Below are 16,894 nucleotides of genomic sequence, written 5' to 3' on the forward strand. Positions count from 1 at the left end.
TTCTATCTACTATTCCAGGAGAAGAAAAAGTCTATTTGAGTTCGGATGCTATAAGCAAAGAGGAAGGAAATTTTGGAGTCCACGAAATATACTCCACTGAATTCCTCAATACAATTAAATGCTCTGGTCTCCCAAATCATAGCATACGATTAAAGGTTGGTGCGCCCGTTATGCTTCTACGTAATATTGATCAAACATCTGGATTATGTAATGGCACGAGGTTAGTCGTCAATCATTTAGGTAATCGTGTTATTGAAGCTACTGTTATTTCCGGAAGTAATGTGGGTGCAAAAGTTTTTATCCCAAGAATGACATTGACGCCGTCGGACTCCACCAAGTTTCCTATCAGATTTCAGAGACGTCAATTTCCTTTAATGGTTTGTTTTGCTATGACTATAAATAAAAGTCAAGGACAATCTTTGTCTCATGTAGGCCTGTATCTTCCGAGACCTGTTTTTAGCCATGGTCAATTTTATGTTGCTGTTTCCAGAGTTACGAGCAAAAAAGGTCTGAAGATACTTCCTTTTGACAAAGAACACGGAGTGCGTACAAGTACAACAAACGTAGTTTACAAGGAAGTGTTTTCAAACATATAGATTGCGTTAGAAAAATCATTTATGTAAATAACAATTTGATGCCTTCATATATGATTATTTAAATATGTTACGATATTTTGATTAATTTTATTGATGATTATTTATGCTATCAAGCAATTAATACTCCCGTGCATCATGCACGGGTCCTAAAACTAGTATATAATAAATTGAAGAGATAATGGCCCATAGTACGATAATAACTTTATATGATTATACTAATAGTGCATTTATATGAATTTACAACATCTACCATGCTAATGTGACCTAGGTTCAGGCGTTCAGCCACACATTATATGAAATCACACAGAATTATTGGTTGCATCATTAAATACTCCCCGGCCCTCTTCCATTAAGTTTATACATAAAAGAAAACGATTTACACATTTTTTTTTCTCTTTCATGAATTCCTGGTAAGATTAATTTTCTCTGAGCTGTTCTCGCACAAGACCACTTATTCAGAGGATTAACATTTAACAAGCTCTAACCCACTTCCCCCTCCTTCCCCTAACAATATTGAAATTTTGCTTCCACTAAAATTTAAAATCTTAATTTTCTATGTGGGAGATAGAAAATTATACCATTAAACCTAAGAGTTGTTCAGTTGTTGTAGAAAACGATTTAAACATGTATACAGTATACATCCACTATTCAGTCATTTAGTGTGTCTGTAATCTACGTATGTGTCAATGTATGTTGTTGTGGAGTGGACCTTCATAAATGTCGTGGGGACATTTTTTCTTAACCTCACTTTTTTCTTTTGCGAGGTTTTTCTTAACCGGACTTTCGCGACCGACAGGCGACAGACTGACAGACTATAGAATATGATGCAGTCCAAAATATAGAGAAAAGCAAGCGCTAATCTCGATCAAGAACAACAGATTTACAAGCGATAAATCTGTAAAAACTCTGGAATCCACCAGAAAAGAGGAGAAACTATGTGATATTATTAAAAGTCAAAAAACTGCCTCCAAACAATGACCTAATAATGTTTAAATACTTAACACAAAACCCTAATACAAAATTAAGGAAATAATAAAATCCGAAAATAATTAAAAGGCTGATTTCGGGCCTTAAACGAGCTCAGATGGCTTAAAAAGCCTATAGGTCACAGCATAGCGGTGAGTTTGACTCGTTGGCCCGTTCCGCTTCCAGAAAGGTATCATAATAAGCAATTGGACTCCGTAAGCCCGATTAGTAGAAATCATTTCAGGCTCTTTTGTCGAACTTCATTATCGAACTTATCCGCTAACCTTCCTACGTCAGAATATAATGACGTCTCTTTGAAATTGGAATGGGTAGTAAGTGATACGGTAGTTATCATTCTTTAAATGCAAAATTAGCCCCAATACCAAACATTATGTTACGGATGCATCCAACATTACTAACTTTGACTAATAGTAAAAAAAACTCTCAATTATTGGTTTGGATGCAACTAGTGTTATAAATGATGGTAGAACTAACTTTTCTTTCCCACGGTGGAGAATTCGTGTTAATTTTGTTCTTCCAATTTCCTCTTTTTCTTTCATTTACCCTAGTTTTTTCATTGACTAACAACTTAAGTCACGTGAAAATTTGTGGAGAATAGCTAGACGTCATTTATAACACTAATTGCACTCTTACCAATAGTTTGGAGTGTTTTGGCTACTAATCAAAATTGGCGGTGGTGGTACATCCACGCTATATTTTGTGGTGTACTGTTAAGGCGGCCAATTTTACCTTATTTAAAATGCCGGAATTTTATATTGAATAATGATTGTATATAAAATCCCTATGCATGCAACATGGTTGTGCACAACGTATACGTTACATTACAACTCCTCAAAACTATCTCTAATAACCAAGTTACCTTAAAATACTAAAACCACCCAAAAAATGTTCTCCTTGCACCATTTACCCACGAGGCCACCACCAATTTGTTTGATCCCCTCAAAACCAACACCCAAAAACCTACTACAAAACTTGAGGCTTTCTTCTGCCGTCGTAGGAGCCACCACATCGGATGCGGAAAGCTTACCGGTAGGGCTGCAGCGAGACGAAATGCCGCGGCACGTGGCGGTGATAATGGATGGAAGTGTGAGATGGGCTCGACAGAAGAGGTTGCCTAGCCCTATAGGCCATCTTGTTGGGTACAAGACTCTCTCAAGACTCGTCAACTTGTGCATAAATTTGGACATCAAAGTTCTTACCGCCTTTGCGTTCTCCTACGATAATTGGGCTCGCTCCAAAGTTAGTAGCTTCTTCTCCTTTTATTTCCTCAGCAATTTCTACGTATGATACTCCTTTGTCCGGTTTCAATTGATACATACTTTGACAAATTTATTAATGTCTTACTAACATTTGTCTTTATATATTTGTAGAAAAGTGTGGTCAAAAGGAGTTGTATGGATAGTGTATATTGTCAAAATATAATGGAGTATCTACTTTTTATAATTTTTGCTAGTCAATGTTAGAGATCTTAATTGTTAGAGTTGTGCATTGCATCTTCATGTGTAGAAGTCAATTTATATTAATTAAATGAAATAAATGGAGTATTAATTAATCGTCCAACTAGATGTAGCTACCACATTGACTTTATTGACAACAGAATGATAAAAACCCTAATTATACTGATGATTCAAATATTTTGGAGTGAATCAAACAATTTATTCCGTCCATGCATAGTATAAAAATTCGGACCTTTATAAAACTATTTGAGCATAAATCAACTATCTACAATTTCCAATCAATTAATATCAAATATTAATTATGCAAATTCAAGCCATAAATAAATCCTTCCTTAATTGACTAAAAATAATAACTTTGCATACAATTACATGATCAATATTATGAAATAGGCAAACTGATACCACTGTAGGAATATATAGATGCATATATCGGAATTTTAGGAAATTATTTCCTAACCTCTATCATAAGATCGCAAACATAATCAAACACATGAATCATTCAATTAGGGATTAAATGATATCAAACCTTTGTATCGTGATTTTCCTGTTGTATGCAAACTTTCAAGATCTGAGAACCCCAAGTGTTGCTCTTCTAATCAGTCCACGAGCACCAATTGAACACCAACGTTTAATTTGCTAGAATGGAAGAGTATAACTTTTCATTCTTTTGATGGTATAGGCGCCGGTTTAGAGGGAATAGGGATTCATTTTCTCTCTCTTGTGAAAAGAAACTGCTTAATGAATTGATCACCTAAACCCTAATATTATATGCTATATATAATAAAAGAGTCATAGCCTAGTTAGGAGAACTAATTCTCCTCTTGTTCCTCTTAGGACCGTCCCAATCCTAATACTATAATGGATTTGGATTGCTTTGTCCAACTTGTGCTACAATGTGTAACCTCATAGGATTAATCTATTTTAGTTATAGGCCCAATTCATATTGTCCTATTAATCATATTTATTCTCTAACAAGAAAATATGATTACTAAAATAATTAACTTTATTATCTTCATAATATTATTCCTATTAATATTTAGTAATTGTCGAAATATCTAAGTACATATTCTTTCAACTACTCCCCATGCATAGCACAACATGCATATATATGGCATGAGACTCAAAAACTAGTTATTATGTTCTACCTATATCTATGTAAAGTTACAAAACCGCAAAATCAGTAATAACATAATAAACAAATACTAATCACCTATAGAATAAATATAATAGCAAATCACCCATTCAATTCATTCATCCATATAAGTTATAACACAGAAATAAGTTGCAAGAACCAAGCAACAAAATTATCGTGCATATTCAACTCACCACACCAACAATGTTCTCCTTCTACCTTCCACCCACCATCACTACCACCACCACCACCATCCATTTCTCTGCCCTTAAGTTCAACCCTTATAAATCCACAACCTCGTTGATCTCCTTAAACAACCAAGCAACAATGTTCTCCCTCTACAAGCTTTGTCCGTCCGCCGCCTCCGATGTGGCACCCACCACGGTGGAGGAAGAGGTGGAGCAGCCTATAGCATTGCGGCAAGACGCGATGCCGCGACATTTGGCGGTGATAATGGATGGGAACGTAAGGTGGGCACGTAAGAGGGGACTGCATGGGAGTAAAGGGCATGAAGCAGGAGTAGAGGCATTGAGAAATATGGTGGAGTTGTGTGGGAAATGGGGTATCAAAGTTCTTACTATTTTTGCCTTCTCCTGTGATAATTGGTCTCGCTCCAAAGTTAGTAACTTCACTAAGCCCTTTTTTGTTCCCTCTCTTTTCGATTTAGGCTCCGTTTGGTAGAGCGTAAAATGTTTTCTCGGAAAACTATTTTCCTCTATTTTCAGTTTTACATTGTTTGGTTAGCAAAATAGTGTAAAACTATTTTCTCTTGGGGTAAAATTACTCTCCCAATGATGGAAAACCATTTTCCTTTCAAGATGAAGGGAGAACTGTTTTCCTTATCTCTCTTGTACACTTTTCTCACAACCTCCTTACTTTCCCTTTCATTTTCCTTTCATTTCATCATTTTCCTTACATGAAACCAAACAATGGAAAATTAATTTTGGAAATGTGTTTTCAATTGACAATTGTTTTCCATGAAAATCATTTTACACTGAAAAAAACGTTTTACACCCTACCAAACGGAGCTTACTCCTAGTTTGGTAATTGTTAGAAGCTCAAGTATTTTGTTACATATCGACCTAATGTGAATTTTCAAATTATCTTTCTATATCACAAGAATATATCAATTCAAAATATGTGCAAGGAAAATTGTAAAAATATACGTGTATTACTAGGTTAATAATGGGTTGAGTTGAAAGCGTGTACTATCATTGTTAAGTAGGATGAATAAAAAGTTAGATTTGATGTCTAAACCGATTAGATTTGGACCATACAGTAGCTTGTAAATTGTAGGACGTGTTCGACACAAGCTTTTTAAATAGATTATAGTGTCTTGACTCGGTCAAAATACTAATTAGAAAAAATAATAGTGTTTGACAAGATAGTGGTGTAAGTAGCTTTTAGTGATACTAGTATTGTACTAATGTTTGTCAATAGCTACAATTTGTAGCTTTTGGGGTAGCGTTTAGTGGTGTATAAATTATATATTAAAGTTTTGTTCGAGTTTTTAACTAATTATTTGTAAAAGGCTACTTTTGACAGTTTCTTTACCGAACATCAATATCTTATACCGCTACTCGGACACCTAAGAGCTAACCGCTACACATCAACCACTAACAACTACCAGCACAGCTAACGGCTACTTTCATAGGTAAAAGCTATACCATCATCAAAGTTTGATCTTAAAATCACAAATTCTCGAATCAACTCAAATGTTAGATTGATTTTAAATCAGGTTTGATTGATTTTTTTGGTCAAATCCTGCTTGATTTTGGATCACCTCTTGACACCTTTATTTTTTTATTTTTTTTTTGTTTTTGAAAAAAACCATCGTGTATTTTGACATATAACTTACCTTTTTTTATTTTTTAGTTATTTTAATTTTTCTTGTATAATCTAACTATTGTGAACTATTTTGAAATTTATGAACTCTAATAATTTCAACTTTCTGAACTTTTCTTATTTTTTACGAATTATAAGAAAAAAATGTATACAATAGGGAGGAAATCAATATAATAGGGAAGGGTAATCATGCACCTTCCTATTCATGAAATCAATAGCATTGTTAGCTTCGCGAAAGCAGTGATGAAACTCGCACACCTTAGAAGCATATCTAATAGTTGATCCAAAAATTTGGATCATCAATATTTTGATATTTCCTCTCTCTTCCACCTCACTCATGATCTAAATTTAAGGGTGGTGGGGCAGTGGGGAGGGGTGGTGGGGTAGTGGGATAAGGGGTGGGGAAGGGGTCGTTACGGTTAAGGTATTAAATTAAGGGTGTTAGGGTTTGATTTAAATTTAAGTTAGTTAATTAGAATTAGGGGGGAATTAGGGTTAATGACTAATGGATGTTAACGTCGCTAGTCACTAAGAGTAAGTAGATGTATTAATGGAGGTTATATTGTGAATTTGAATACTTGCGAGTATATATGATGTAAAAAAAATTATCAAGTATATATGGTGAAAAAATCGTTAAAAAAAAAAAAAATCTACAAAGACTACTCTGGATTGAGATTTGAGATATTGACTTAACATTCATTTAGTCCACATATACACCTATCATTATCCGCCTCTAATATGTGGGTATTATTAATAAAGTTGAAAAAATTAGCATTCAAAAACTAAAAATTTCAAGAACTGCAAAAATTAGTGAGTCACCAGTGGCGGATCCAGAAATGATATATAGCGGGTTCACTTTATAAAAGATATGCTCGCTCCGTATCATTGACTATTTTCACTTAAAATTTTCACTTTATTTAACATCAAATTAAATCCTCTACAAATTTTCCAACACGCATAGGAAAAAATATAGTGGTGTAGGGTTTGTTCTATTCAACTTATTGGACCTTAAAAAAAAAATAAGGAAGTCAAAAAAGTTAAGGGGTCATTTTTCACTATCCAATAGGGTCATTTTTTCAATAAAATATGATAAATTACCAACTTTCTTAGAAAAGATTATAAACTAAAAATATTTTTTTTTATTGGCAAGTGGGGTCACATGACCCCACTTATTTATACCTCCATCCGCCAATTTAGTGTATGAAGCAATAATTATGAAAAAAGTTGGCCACTTAATTTCAAGAATTTCTTCCAATCACGCAACTTCATTACTACAACAACGCCCTCCTTGGACCATCTGACAATCTGACATTGACTATTGCGGAGTTGTTTAGTTTAAATGTGGCGGCAAAACCAACTAACCATATACTCAATTTCCACAAATAATCATAAACTCATAACAATAAACAACCCAATATCCTTTTGAAGAAGCAGCAAGTTAGCAAAAAATATGTTATCCCTCCATCTGCCACACACACCTCCTTTAACTCTCCTAAAATCCAACCATAAAAAACCCACAAATCACCTCTTCTTACACTTCAATCCTAATCTGTCTTCTTCTTCTACTACCAAATTCAACAATAAGTTGCCTTTCGTCGCGGCCTCGGCTGCCTCCACTGCCTCCCAAGTGGCTGAGGAGGCGGTGGGGCTTCCACCGGGGCTGCGGCGAGAAGCGATGCCGCTACATGTGGCGGTGATCATGGATGGCAATGTGAGGTGGGCAAAGCAAAGAGGATTGCCTGGTGGTGCAGGACATGAAGCAGGGGTGAGATCATTGAGGCAAATGGTGGAGTTATGTCTAAAATGGGGTATCAAAGTTCTCACTGTTTTTGCCTTCTCTTATGACAATTGGGTTCGCCCACAAGTCAGTTATTTCTTATCCTCTCTCCTTTTTTTTTTCTTTTCTTCCTTTTTTTTTTTAATATTTGATAAGAAGAATTGCTATGAGCTGTCCTCGCACAAGATCCCCATCCAGAAGCCCATTATAAGTCAGACACCCCCAATCCTCCTCCCCTTTTAAATCCCAAGCAAATGCTTGAAATAGGAATTGAACCCTAGACCTTACTAGGAAAGATGGGAAAGCTCATCACTTGAACCAACCCCAATTCCTTCTTTCCTTTTCTTCCTATTGTTTCCCCTGTGTTTGTTTTTTTATCATCCTTAAATAGATACGGATATGGATATGAATATGAAAACGACACATAATATAGAAGAATAATATTCTAGTTTGGGCATAGAAAGACATATGATATAATATTAAAACATTAATTTAATATATATAAGCTTTTTTTTTTTTACTACAAAACATCGTTTCTAATTTTTATTAATCTTCGTATTCTTTTACTATACCTTTTTACTAAAAAAATTCATGTGAATTGTCTAGTTATAGTGTTTTGATCTTGTCCCACAAGTGTCATATAACCATTCAGAAAAGTATTAAATATAGAACACGTTATTTGAATTTGTGTTAGTATCCAACACATGTCAGATACGTGACATATTTCATATACTTCCTCCGTTTCATAATAAGTGAAACACTTTTCACTTTTATGTAAGAGCTTTTTTAGAGAAGTGTTTCACTTATTATGAAACGGAAGAAGTACATAAATTATCGTGCAACCTAAATACTAAATGAATGTGAGAAAAATCTATGTTGATGAACAAAGATCCTCTCTTTGTTTGAGAATTGGGTTAATTTGTGTATACGACATATTTCTGCTTGAATTGGGAGAAGTTTCAGGACAAGAACACATACAATGTTCAATAAACATGGCTTTTATGACCCGTTAATGATTGTTAGTTTTGGATGTTGCTCATATTCTGATTTGTGGGGTTTTCCATGTGCAGGTGGAGGTTGATTTTTTGATGAGCTTGTTTGAGAGAGGAATTAAATCAGAATTAGACAAGTTTATCAAGTAGGTCATGGCACCTTTAACACAACCCCCCCCCCCCTCTTATTCTGTGATTTTAAAAATATAAATACTTGGCACACTTCTTCATGCACGCTTACCGACACATAACTTTAATTATTAATATCTGTAAATCCCTATATGTAAAAATTATAAAAGTTGATATGGTAAAAGTATATATCGAGATGAATGTAACAAAATCTCATATGATTATATTTTTTTCCTTACGTAAAAATTACAAAACACAATCAATAAAGAATTTGTGAATAGTGGGTCCAGTGGAAAAGTCAAACTGTGTCATATATTTTGAAACGGATGAAGTAATATATAAGTACCTATATCAAAAAATTTAATTTCTACAAAATAAGCATATAGGGTTTTGGATGTGTTTAAAACAAATAATGTACTTCTTCTATTTTAAAATAAGTGAAACTTTTATTTTTATGTGGGAGCTTTTTTAGAAAAAAAAATTCATTTATTTCGAAATAGGAGAAGTATTTCAGATTTTGGAGTCCTTTAAAATAAGTGGTCCTAGGTTGTAAGGCCACTTGTATACTCCGATCCTATGAACTCTACATTTTATGATTTCTACCAAATCTTTCATATGCATCCTTTAAGTTTTCTTATATTAGGAATACATTTTTTCTCATCACTTTACTTACTTAAATTTTGTCTGGTTCATTTTTGGCTCCATGTACAAAATTATCTAATTGTAAGTCTATAACTCTCACTCAATTTATCCTGAAGAAAATATTGTGGCTCACCTAAAATGCTCTTAAATTCTTAAAATGGAATTGTTTTCTACGGGTTCTAGAATATCCTTTTCACAATGACCTGTGGATTTGGACCCTTTTGTTTTAGCATCTAAATGACAAAGTACTAGAACTTTCTTCCATTTACAATCACCATCACCATTGTCAAAATCTATGTTACTCAGACACAGATTAAGTGTCTACTCGGATTCGGGTGTTTAAAAAGTCAAGTTTTTAGTCTAAAATGAAGTATCCAGGTAAAGTATCGTGTCGGATACGACACGACACGACACCCTGTTTTTGAGTTAGATGAAGGTGTTGGAGTAACAGACGTCAAAATCATCATCTTCTCCATTGTGAATTGACCCAACTACCAAGTTTCTCCAATTTTAAGACCACAAAAAAGATGTATACTTTTTAAAAAATTCAGATAAGACCATGTTTGGCTGACAAAATTTGCTTGAGCAGGCAAGGAATCCGAATATCAGTAATTGGAGACACTTCAAAGCTGCCTAAATCCTTACAGAAATTGATAGCTGACGCTGAAGAGACCACAAAAGACTTCACAAACTTCCAACTAATTGTGGCAGTTAGTTACAGTGGTAAATACGACATCATACAAGCATGTAAGAACATCGCGCAGAAGGTGAAAGATGGTGTCGTAGAAGTGGATGGAATCGACGAAGGATTGATCGAACAAGAACTCGAGACTAACTGTACTGAGTATCCTTATCCTGACTTGTTAATAAGAACTAGTGGTGAGCTTAGAGTCAGTAACTTCTTGCTTTGGCAATTGGCGTACACTGAGCTGTTTTTTGTAAGAGCTCTTTGGCCTGATTTCGGAGAAGAGGAGTTTGTGGAGGCCTTGAGATCGTACCAACAAAGGAATAGACGTTATGGTGGGCGAGATACTCAAGAATCAAGTGCTACTAATCGGTAAAACATTAAGAGAAATTTACTTGTGGAAATAAGTGCGCAGGAGATTGTTAAACAGACAGACAGGGTACAGTATTCATCCTACACTCGGGTATAATTTTACTGTCTTCTTAATTTCTCCACAGTCCACGCTACGTACTAATGTGCATACCAGATGATGGTGGAGAATGTGAGACGAAGTGAAAGTATACTTGGATGTAGGATTAAAGTCATACTCATATACTATGGGAGGATATAATAAACAAATTCATAAGTACCTTTTGCTGTAAAATGCTACTATACATGTAACATGTCTCATCCTAAAGGAGAATTCTTATGTATACAAGACATAATAACAGGAATTTTGAGATTTTCAATCTGAGTATAGGTTTAACAAAGAAGTTTTTACATGTTATTGTTAGTTTTCTGTAGAGTTGGTCATGGGCTGCGGCTTGTCGCCGGAATAGACGGCTCATTTAAGCCCAAAGGCATCAGAAACAGAACACAATTCGGGACTGAACAATTTTGCCTAGATCTCTGTGGTGTTTAGTTTTTCTCTGAGTTGGTTTTCCTGCACCAGCCAGTTAACTGTTTGAGCCTTCACCCAAGAACTGGTGTCAACCTATAATAACTTCTAAAGATTATGCTCCTTTTACAAGTAGCAATACTCTTGAAGAGTATATCTTCCAAAACACAAAGAGAGTGCTCTTTTCTTGGCTTATTATGTTAATTAGATCAAGTTTTGTCTATCGTATAAACAAGCTTTTAAATAACCTCATTGCATCTGTTGATTCACCATCTAATATAAAAGTTAACATTCTGGTCTATCATGTTTCCCTTCATCTTGTTCATTTTTTTTCTTTCTAGTTCTCTAGAGCACAATATAGCTGCTTTTTCACCAACTATAACATCATTATATGATTCATTTCGAAACACAAAGCATACCTACAACACATTCTCAGCGCGCCTCATTCATCGCAGCTCCCCCGACTCTCCTTTCTTCAATCCAAATTACACCCGAAATGACCATATAAAAAATTCGCTGCGCAATTCCCAAGCAAGAAGCCACTATTTCAGCCAAAGAAAAGCAAGCTCAGACAAAAATTATGTGGCTGCCCCTGTTTTTGCATGGGAGTTCATCATGGAATACACCATGGGAACACCACCAGTAAACCGATATGGAGTTTTAGACACGGGAAGTAGCTTCACTTGGTTCCAATGTCTCCCTTGCTTCGATTGCTATAGACAAATGAACATCCCCTTCTTCAACCCAAAACAATCAACCTCATATCAGCAAGTTTTGTGCGACACTTTCCAGTGTGAGATATCCCCTAGACCAACGTGTTCAAACACCGATAAAAGTCTTCCATGTCGCTATGATATTCGGTATGGAGGAGGAATAAGATCTCGGGGAGTAGTGTCGATGGATACTTTTGCAATTTCTGCAGATAACACATCCAAGACTTTGAACAATATGGTTTTCGGGTGTGCAGATGACACCCAAGGCCAGGATGTGGAAGGCTTACCGGGTGTTGTAGGGGTAGGCAATAGTACATCATCTCTTCTGTTCCAACTTGGAGTCTCCCACCTCTCCTACTTTTACTTCGCTAACGGAACAAACATCAATGGAGAGGTCCACTTTGGTCCCGGAGCCTCACTCTCAGGCTCCGGGACAAACACACCTTTCTTTCCAAGTGATGACGGGTTATTTTACCTCAACCTTGTTGGGATTAGTGTTGATGGCTCAGACCTAGACCTGCCCCCTGGTTTCTTCGACAAGTATGTGTACGATGATGGTATTCAAAGTGGGTTCGTTATAGACTCAGGAACAACATTCACAATGCTCCAACATGAAGCGTTTGACAAACTCAAAGATGCAATTGCAGATGAAATGTATATGTACACTCAGGTGAAGCATGCGCGTTTTGAGTTGTGTTTCAAGGATTATAAAGGTGGAGCTCCTGAGGTGGTTTTTCAGTTTAAAGGCTTAGACTATGCTTTGTGCGACGCTAATCTATGGATTAAGCAGGTTACTCAAACTAAGGTACAATTACATTGCTTGGCATTTAGCAGGAACAAAAAAAGGGGTAGTAAGATGTCTATACTAGGTTTTCACCAGCAAAGAAATGTACAGGTTGGATACGATTTGGAGAACAATTTGCTCACACTCAACTATCCAGATTCTTGTCCTGAAGATGTAATTGATTTTATGCAATAACACAAACATCAAATAGTCAACTTTTTGTTTAGGAGGAATTCCGTAGTTCTTTAAAGCACCAATATCTTTAAGCATTTACTGCAAAAAAAATGCACTCTTTTCATAAATCTAAAGAGTATGCTCTTTCTTAATCTGCTGAGTTGATCATGTCAAGTTTTCTTTTTCTCTTTTTTTAAGGTACTTCTATGTGTAACAGTGTAAACAAACCCCAATATATTCATATATGTTCATTAGCCTTTTTATTAAAAAAAAAAAAGTCATACATCCTAATTGATCATGTTTTCCTTAATTTTTGTTCAAAAAAATTTCTTTCTAGTTCTCTAGAGCACATACTAGCTGATTTTTCACCTACTATAACATCATTATATGATTCATCTCAAAGAAGTAAGCATACCTATAACACATTCTCAGCACGCCATATCCATCGCAGCTGCCCCGACTCTCCTTACTTCGATGCAAATTACACCCCAAGTACCCACATAAGAAATTCCGTTTGCAGCTTCCAGGCCAGAAGCCACTGTTTCAGCCAAAGCAAAGCAAGGTCTGACAAAATTACGTGGCTGCCCCTGTTTTAGCATGTGATTTTCTTATGCAATACACCATGGGAACACCACCAGTAGATAGAATACGTAGATTTAGCCACAAGAAGTGGCTTCACTTGGTTCCAATGTCTCATCCTCAATCTAAAACGATCAACCTCATATCAGCAAGTTTCGTGCGACACTTTCCAGTGTGAGATATCCCCTAGACCAATGTCTTTGAACACCGATAAAAGTCTTCCATGTCATTATGATGCTCCGTATGGAGGGGGAACAAGATCATGGGGAACAGTATCAATGTATACTCTCAAATTTTCTGCAGATAACACATCTGACTTTGAACTCTGTGGCATTCGGGTGTGCAGATGGCACCCAATCGGGTATAAGACAGACTGATCCCTGGAATTGTAGGAATAGGCAATGTTACATCCTCTCTTTTGCACCAAGCCACCAACTCGGAGTCTCCTAATTCTCCTACTTCTACTTCGCCAACAGGATAGACATCAAAGGATCGGAGAGGTTTACTTTGACCCTGGAGCTGGAGCCTCCCTTTCAAGGTCCGGGGCCAATGCACCTTTTATTCTAAGCGATGATGGATCACTTTACCTCAACCTTATTGGAATAAGTGTTGATGGCTCATGTCAAAGGACCAACTCAACCAAAAGCTTAAGCTGATGGTTAGAGTCCCATAAATAGTTTAATACTCTATCACTCCCCTTCACGCGAGAGCCCATTGGGTTTGAAGTGTGGATGCAGCACATGCCTCCCTCATATCTGGTGCTAAATATTCCACTTAGAAATGAGGGGGTGGATAAGATTTGAACTCGTGACATAACCTTTATGTCACGCTGGCTCCGATACCATGTCAAAGGACCAACTCAATCAAAAGCTTAAGTTGATGGTTGGAGTCCCATAAATAGTTCTCTATCAGCTCACACGTAGACCTCCCCCCTGGTTTTTTCGACAAGTATGTGGGCGCTAATCTGACAAACTCAAAGATGCAATTGCAGTCTTGCAGATGACATGTATAGTACACTCAGATGAAGCATGAGTATTTTGAGCTGTGTTTCAAAGACTATAAAGGTAGAGCTCCTGAGGTGGTTTTTCAGTTTCGAGAATCGGGCTATGCTTTTGTGTGACGCTAATTTATGGACTAAGGGAGGTAATGCAAGCTAAGGTACAGTTACATTGCTTGGCAATGGTGAGGATCAAAAGATGTTGGGAGCTAGATATCCATACTAGGTAATCAGTAGCAAAGAAACGTGCAGTTTGGATATAATTTGGAGAAAAATTTGCTTACACTTATCTACTTCCTCTGTTTTTTATTAGACGTTACACTTTTTAAATCACGGACTCCTAGATAATTTTTGGAGAGGTGAGAGATAGAGAGAATGAAAAACAAAAACATCCCATGTGAACATACGATAGGAGAGAGATAGAGAGAAGTTATTACCCAAAATAAAAATGTAACATCTAATTTAAAACTTCCTAAAATAGAAATGTAACATCTAAAAAGAAACGAATGAAGTATACAGATTCTTTTCCTGAAGATGTAATTAATCTTATATATTCAACAATATAAACATCAAATAATCAGCAGAAAGGAGAAATGTTAAAGTATAACAATGAAAAATGTCGATATTTTGTGTATTCATCTCAGATTAATTCGAAAATACCGGCTATAACACCTAAGGCATGCACTTTAAGGGGTCGTTTGGTTCAAAATAAGGAATGAAAAGGAAATGGAATGGGATGAAAGGATGGAATGGAAATGGAATGTATTACTTTAGACACTTGTTTGTTTTGATGTAGGAATGGAATCATTGGCCTAATGACTCCCTTACTTTTTGTTTCCTGTGGTGTGAGGAGGGTTTCAAGATTGGGGAATCAAAATTGGACTAGTAAGGGAGTGAAAAAAATGGATAACCCAACCAAACATAAAATAAGGGAGTGTGTTACCTCAATCCGTTTTCAAGCCTAAAATATTTCCAACCAAACGGACCCTAACTGTTTAAGCATATCCGAGTTTGAAGAGTACTAGATTCAAATGCACGTAATGCGCACTTCAAGTTATAAAAGAATGTACAATAGTCCTAGTATATTAACATTAAATTCGGTCAAATTTCATGCTAACAAATGATAAATTTAGTTAGAAAACGGATTAATAAACAAAAATTAGAATTACCATTTTGTTCCTGAGATTGGACCTTTCTTTTGCATAATTCCTGGAAAATCTTGTGATTCCTAGAGTGTTGAGACTTGAGTGCATATGAATTAATCACAAAAATTAGTTAGTTTTTTTAAGGCTTTACGAAATGATCAGAATGTAGATAGAAGATTAGGAGCAGGTACAGTGTAGTTCCCACGATATATATTTGATCATTCTAAGTATTTGAGGTCTAAGATTTAGTGGCTGGAATTACTTGCTCAATTGTTATAGTTTGGTGTAAATTTGTCTAATTCGCAGTAGGTTTGGCCCTTGCGTAGCACGAGGGCTTTAAGCTCTTAAAGCAAAGATCATAGTTGCACTATATAAAAAGCCTAAAAGCCTAACCGGTTTGCTAGATGTCGCCCTAAAATTTCCTGCTAAAGCCTAAAAGGTATGTTACATATTTATTACTTCCTCAATTCTCCCTCTATAGCTCTGTACGTAAACCTTTAAACATCAATATCTTTTATTTAAAAATTATTAAAGAGACGGTCTAAGTTTAAGATAAAAGTAGACCTAATCACTAAATGGATTAAACTAGTCACGGAAGATTGCCTAATCTATACAAATATATTAAAAGGCGTGCGAAAACAAAAAACTGTGCCACGTGGCGCTCTCCCTAGGGAGTTTTAATCCATATAGTGTAGGGTTTGATCCCGAGACCTCAAGTACATATATTAAAATTTTAACCACTAGACTAAATTGTATTTAATGTTATTATCATAAAATGTTATATCAATAAATGAATTTTTTTCTTACCCGGGGAATAATCCGGACCTAATAACTAGTTTTAATTTAAAAGTAAGCGGTCTCTCACAAAACAAACTCTCTTTTATTACATAATTATTACAAGTTATGCAACTTTGACATTCAAGATTTCATATGATAACTTTTTTTTTGTCTTAAAAAAAATTATAAAAGCTGGCCAAAGTGTCACTCCTCTTCTCCTCAAAAAAAGTGACACAAACTTGACCATTTAAATTGTGAATTGGTAGAACTTTGTAAACATAATTAATTGACTTGCTTTTGGCTCATTTCTAATAAATGATGAATGATTATAAGGGTATGCATGGTTTATACTCCATGTGTTACTTATTGATGTTTTTAGTTGGAATCCTTATATTATTTGGAGTGCTATAGAATCTTTTACATTTTTCTCAATCTATAAGAAGAAAACATAGTCATGTACAACCTTGTTTGTTCGTCTCAATTTGTATTTTGATAATACAATTATTATAATTTTTACAAATACGTAATTATCGTTATTTATAGTCGAATATGTGCATTGATAAATATACAAATATACAAGTCAAATTAGGAACATCGGTAAGGAAC

The 16,894-nt window shown here is 35.5% G+C and overlaps 2 protein-coding genes and 1 long non-coding RNA gene across 3 annotated transcripts; 2 read left to right on the forward strand and 1 right to left on the reverse strand.

Annotated features, from left to right (window-relative positions):
• Positions 1-3,357: 3,357 nt before the first annotated feature.
• On the reverse strand, positions 3,358-15,872 carry LOC125499325 (uncharacterized). The gene is made up of 2 exons (XR_007276108.1): positions 15,536-15,872; positions 3,358-3,676 (listed from the first exon to the last, which is right to left on the reverse strand). It is a non-coding gene; the product is annotated as an uncharacterized LOC125499325 (long non-coding RNA).
• On the forward strand, positions 7,345-10,970 carry LOC104899964 (dehydrodolichyl diphosphate synthase 2). Its single transcript, XM_010687264.4, has 3 exons — positions 7,345-7,881; positions 8,865-8,932; positions 10,147-10,970. The coding sequence occupies exons 1-3, from the start codon at positions 7,468-7,470 to the stop codon at positions 10,616-10,618; spliced, it is 954 nt and encodes a 317-aa protein (XP_010685566.2). The 5' UTR covers positions 7,345-7,467; the 3' UTR covers positions 10,619-10,970.
• Positions 11,107-12,991, forward strand: LOC104899965 (aspartic proteinase CDR1). Its single transcript, XM_010687265.4, has one exon. It carries the CDS (start codon positions 11,423-11,425, stop codon positions 12,809-12,811), a length of 1,389 nt encoding a protein of 462 aa, XP_010685567.2. The 5' UTR covers positions 11,107-11,422; the 3' UTR covers positions 12,812-12,991.
• Positions 15,873-16,894: the final 1,022 nt, after the last annotated feature.

This window comes from Beta vulgaris, chromosome 7 (assembly GCF_026745355.1).
Source record: "Beta vulgaris subsp. vulgaris cultivar EL10 chromosome 7, EL10.2, whole genome shotgun sequence".
Taxonomy (NCBI): domain Eukaryota; kingdom Viridiplantae; phylum Streptophyta; class Magnoliopsida; order Caryophyllales; family Amaranthaceae; genus Beta; species Beta vulgaris.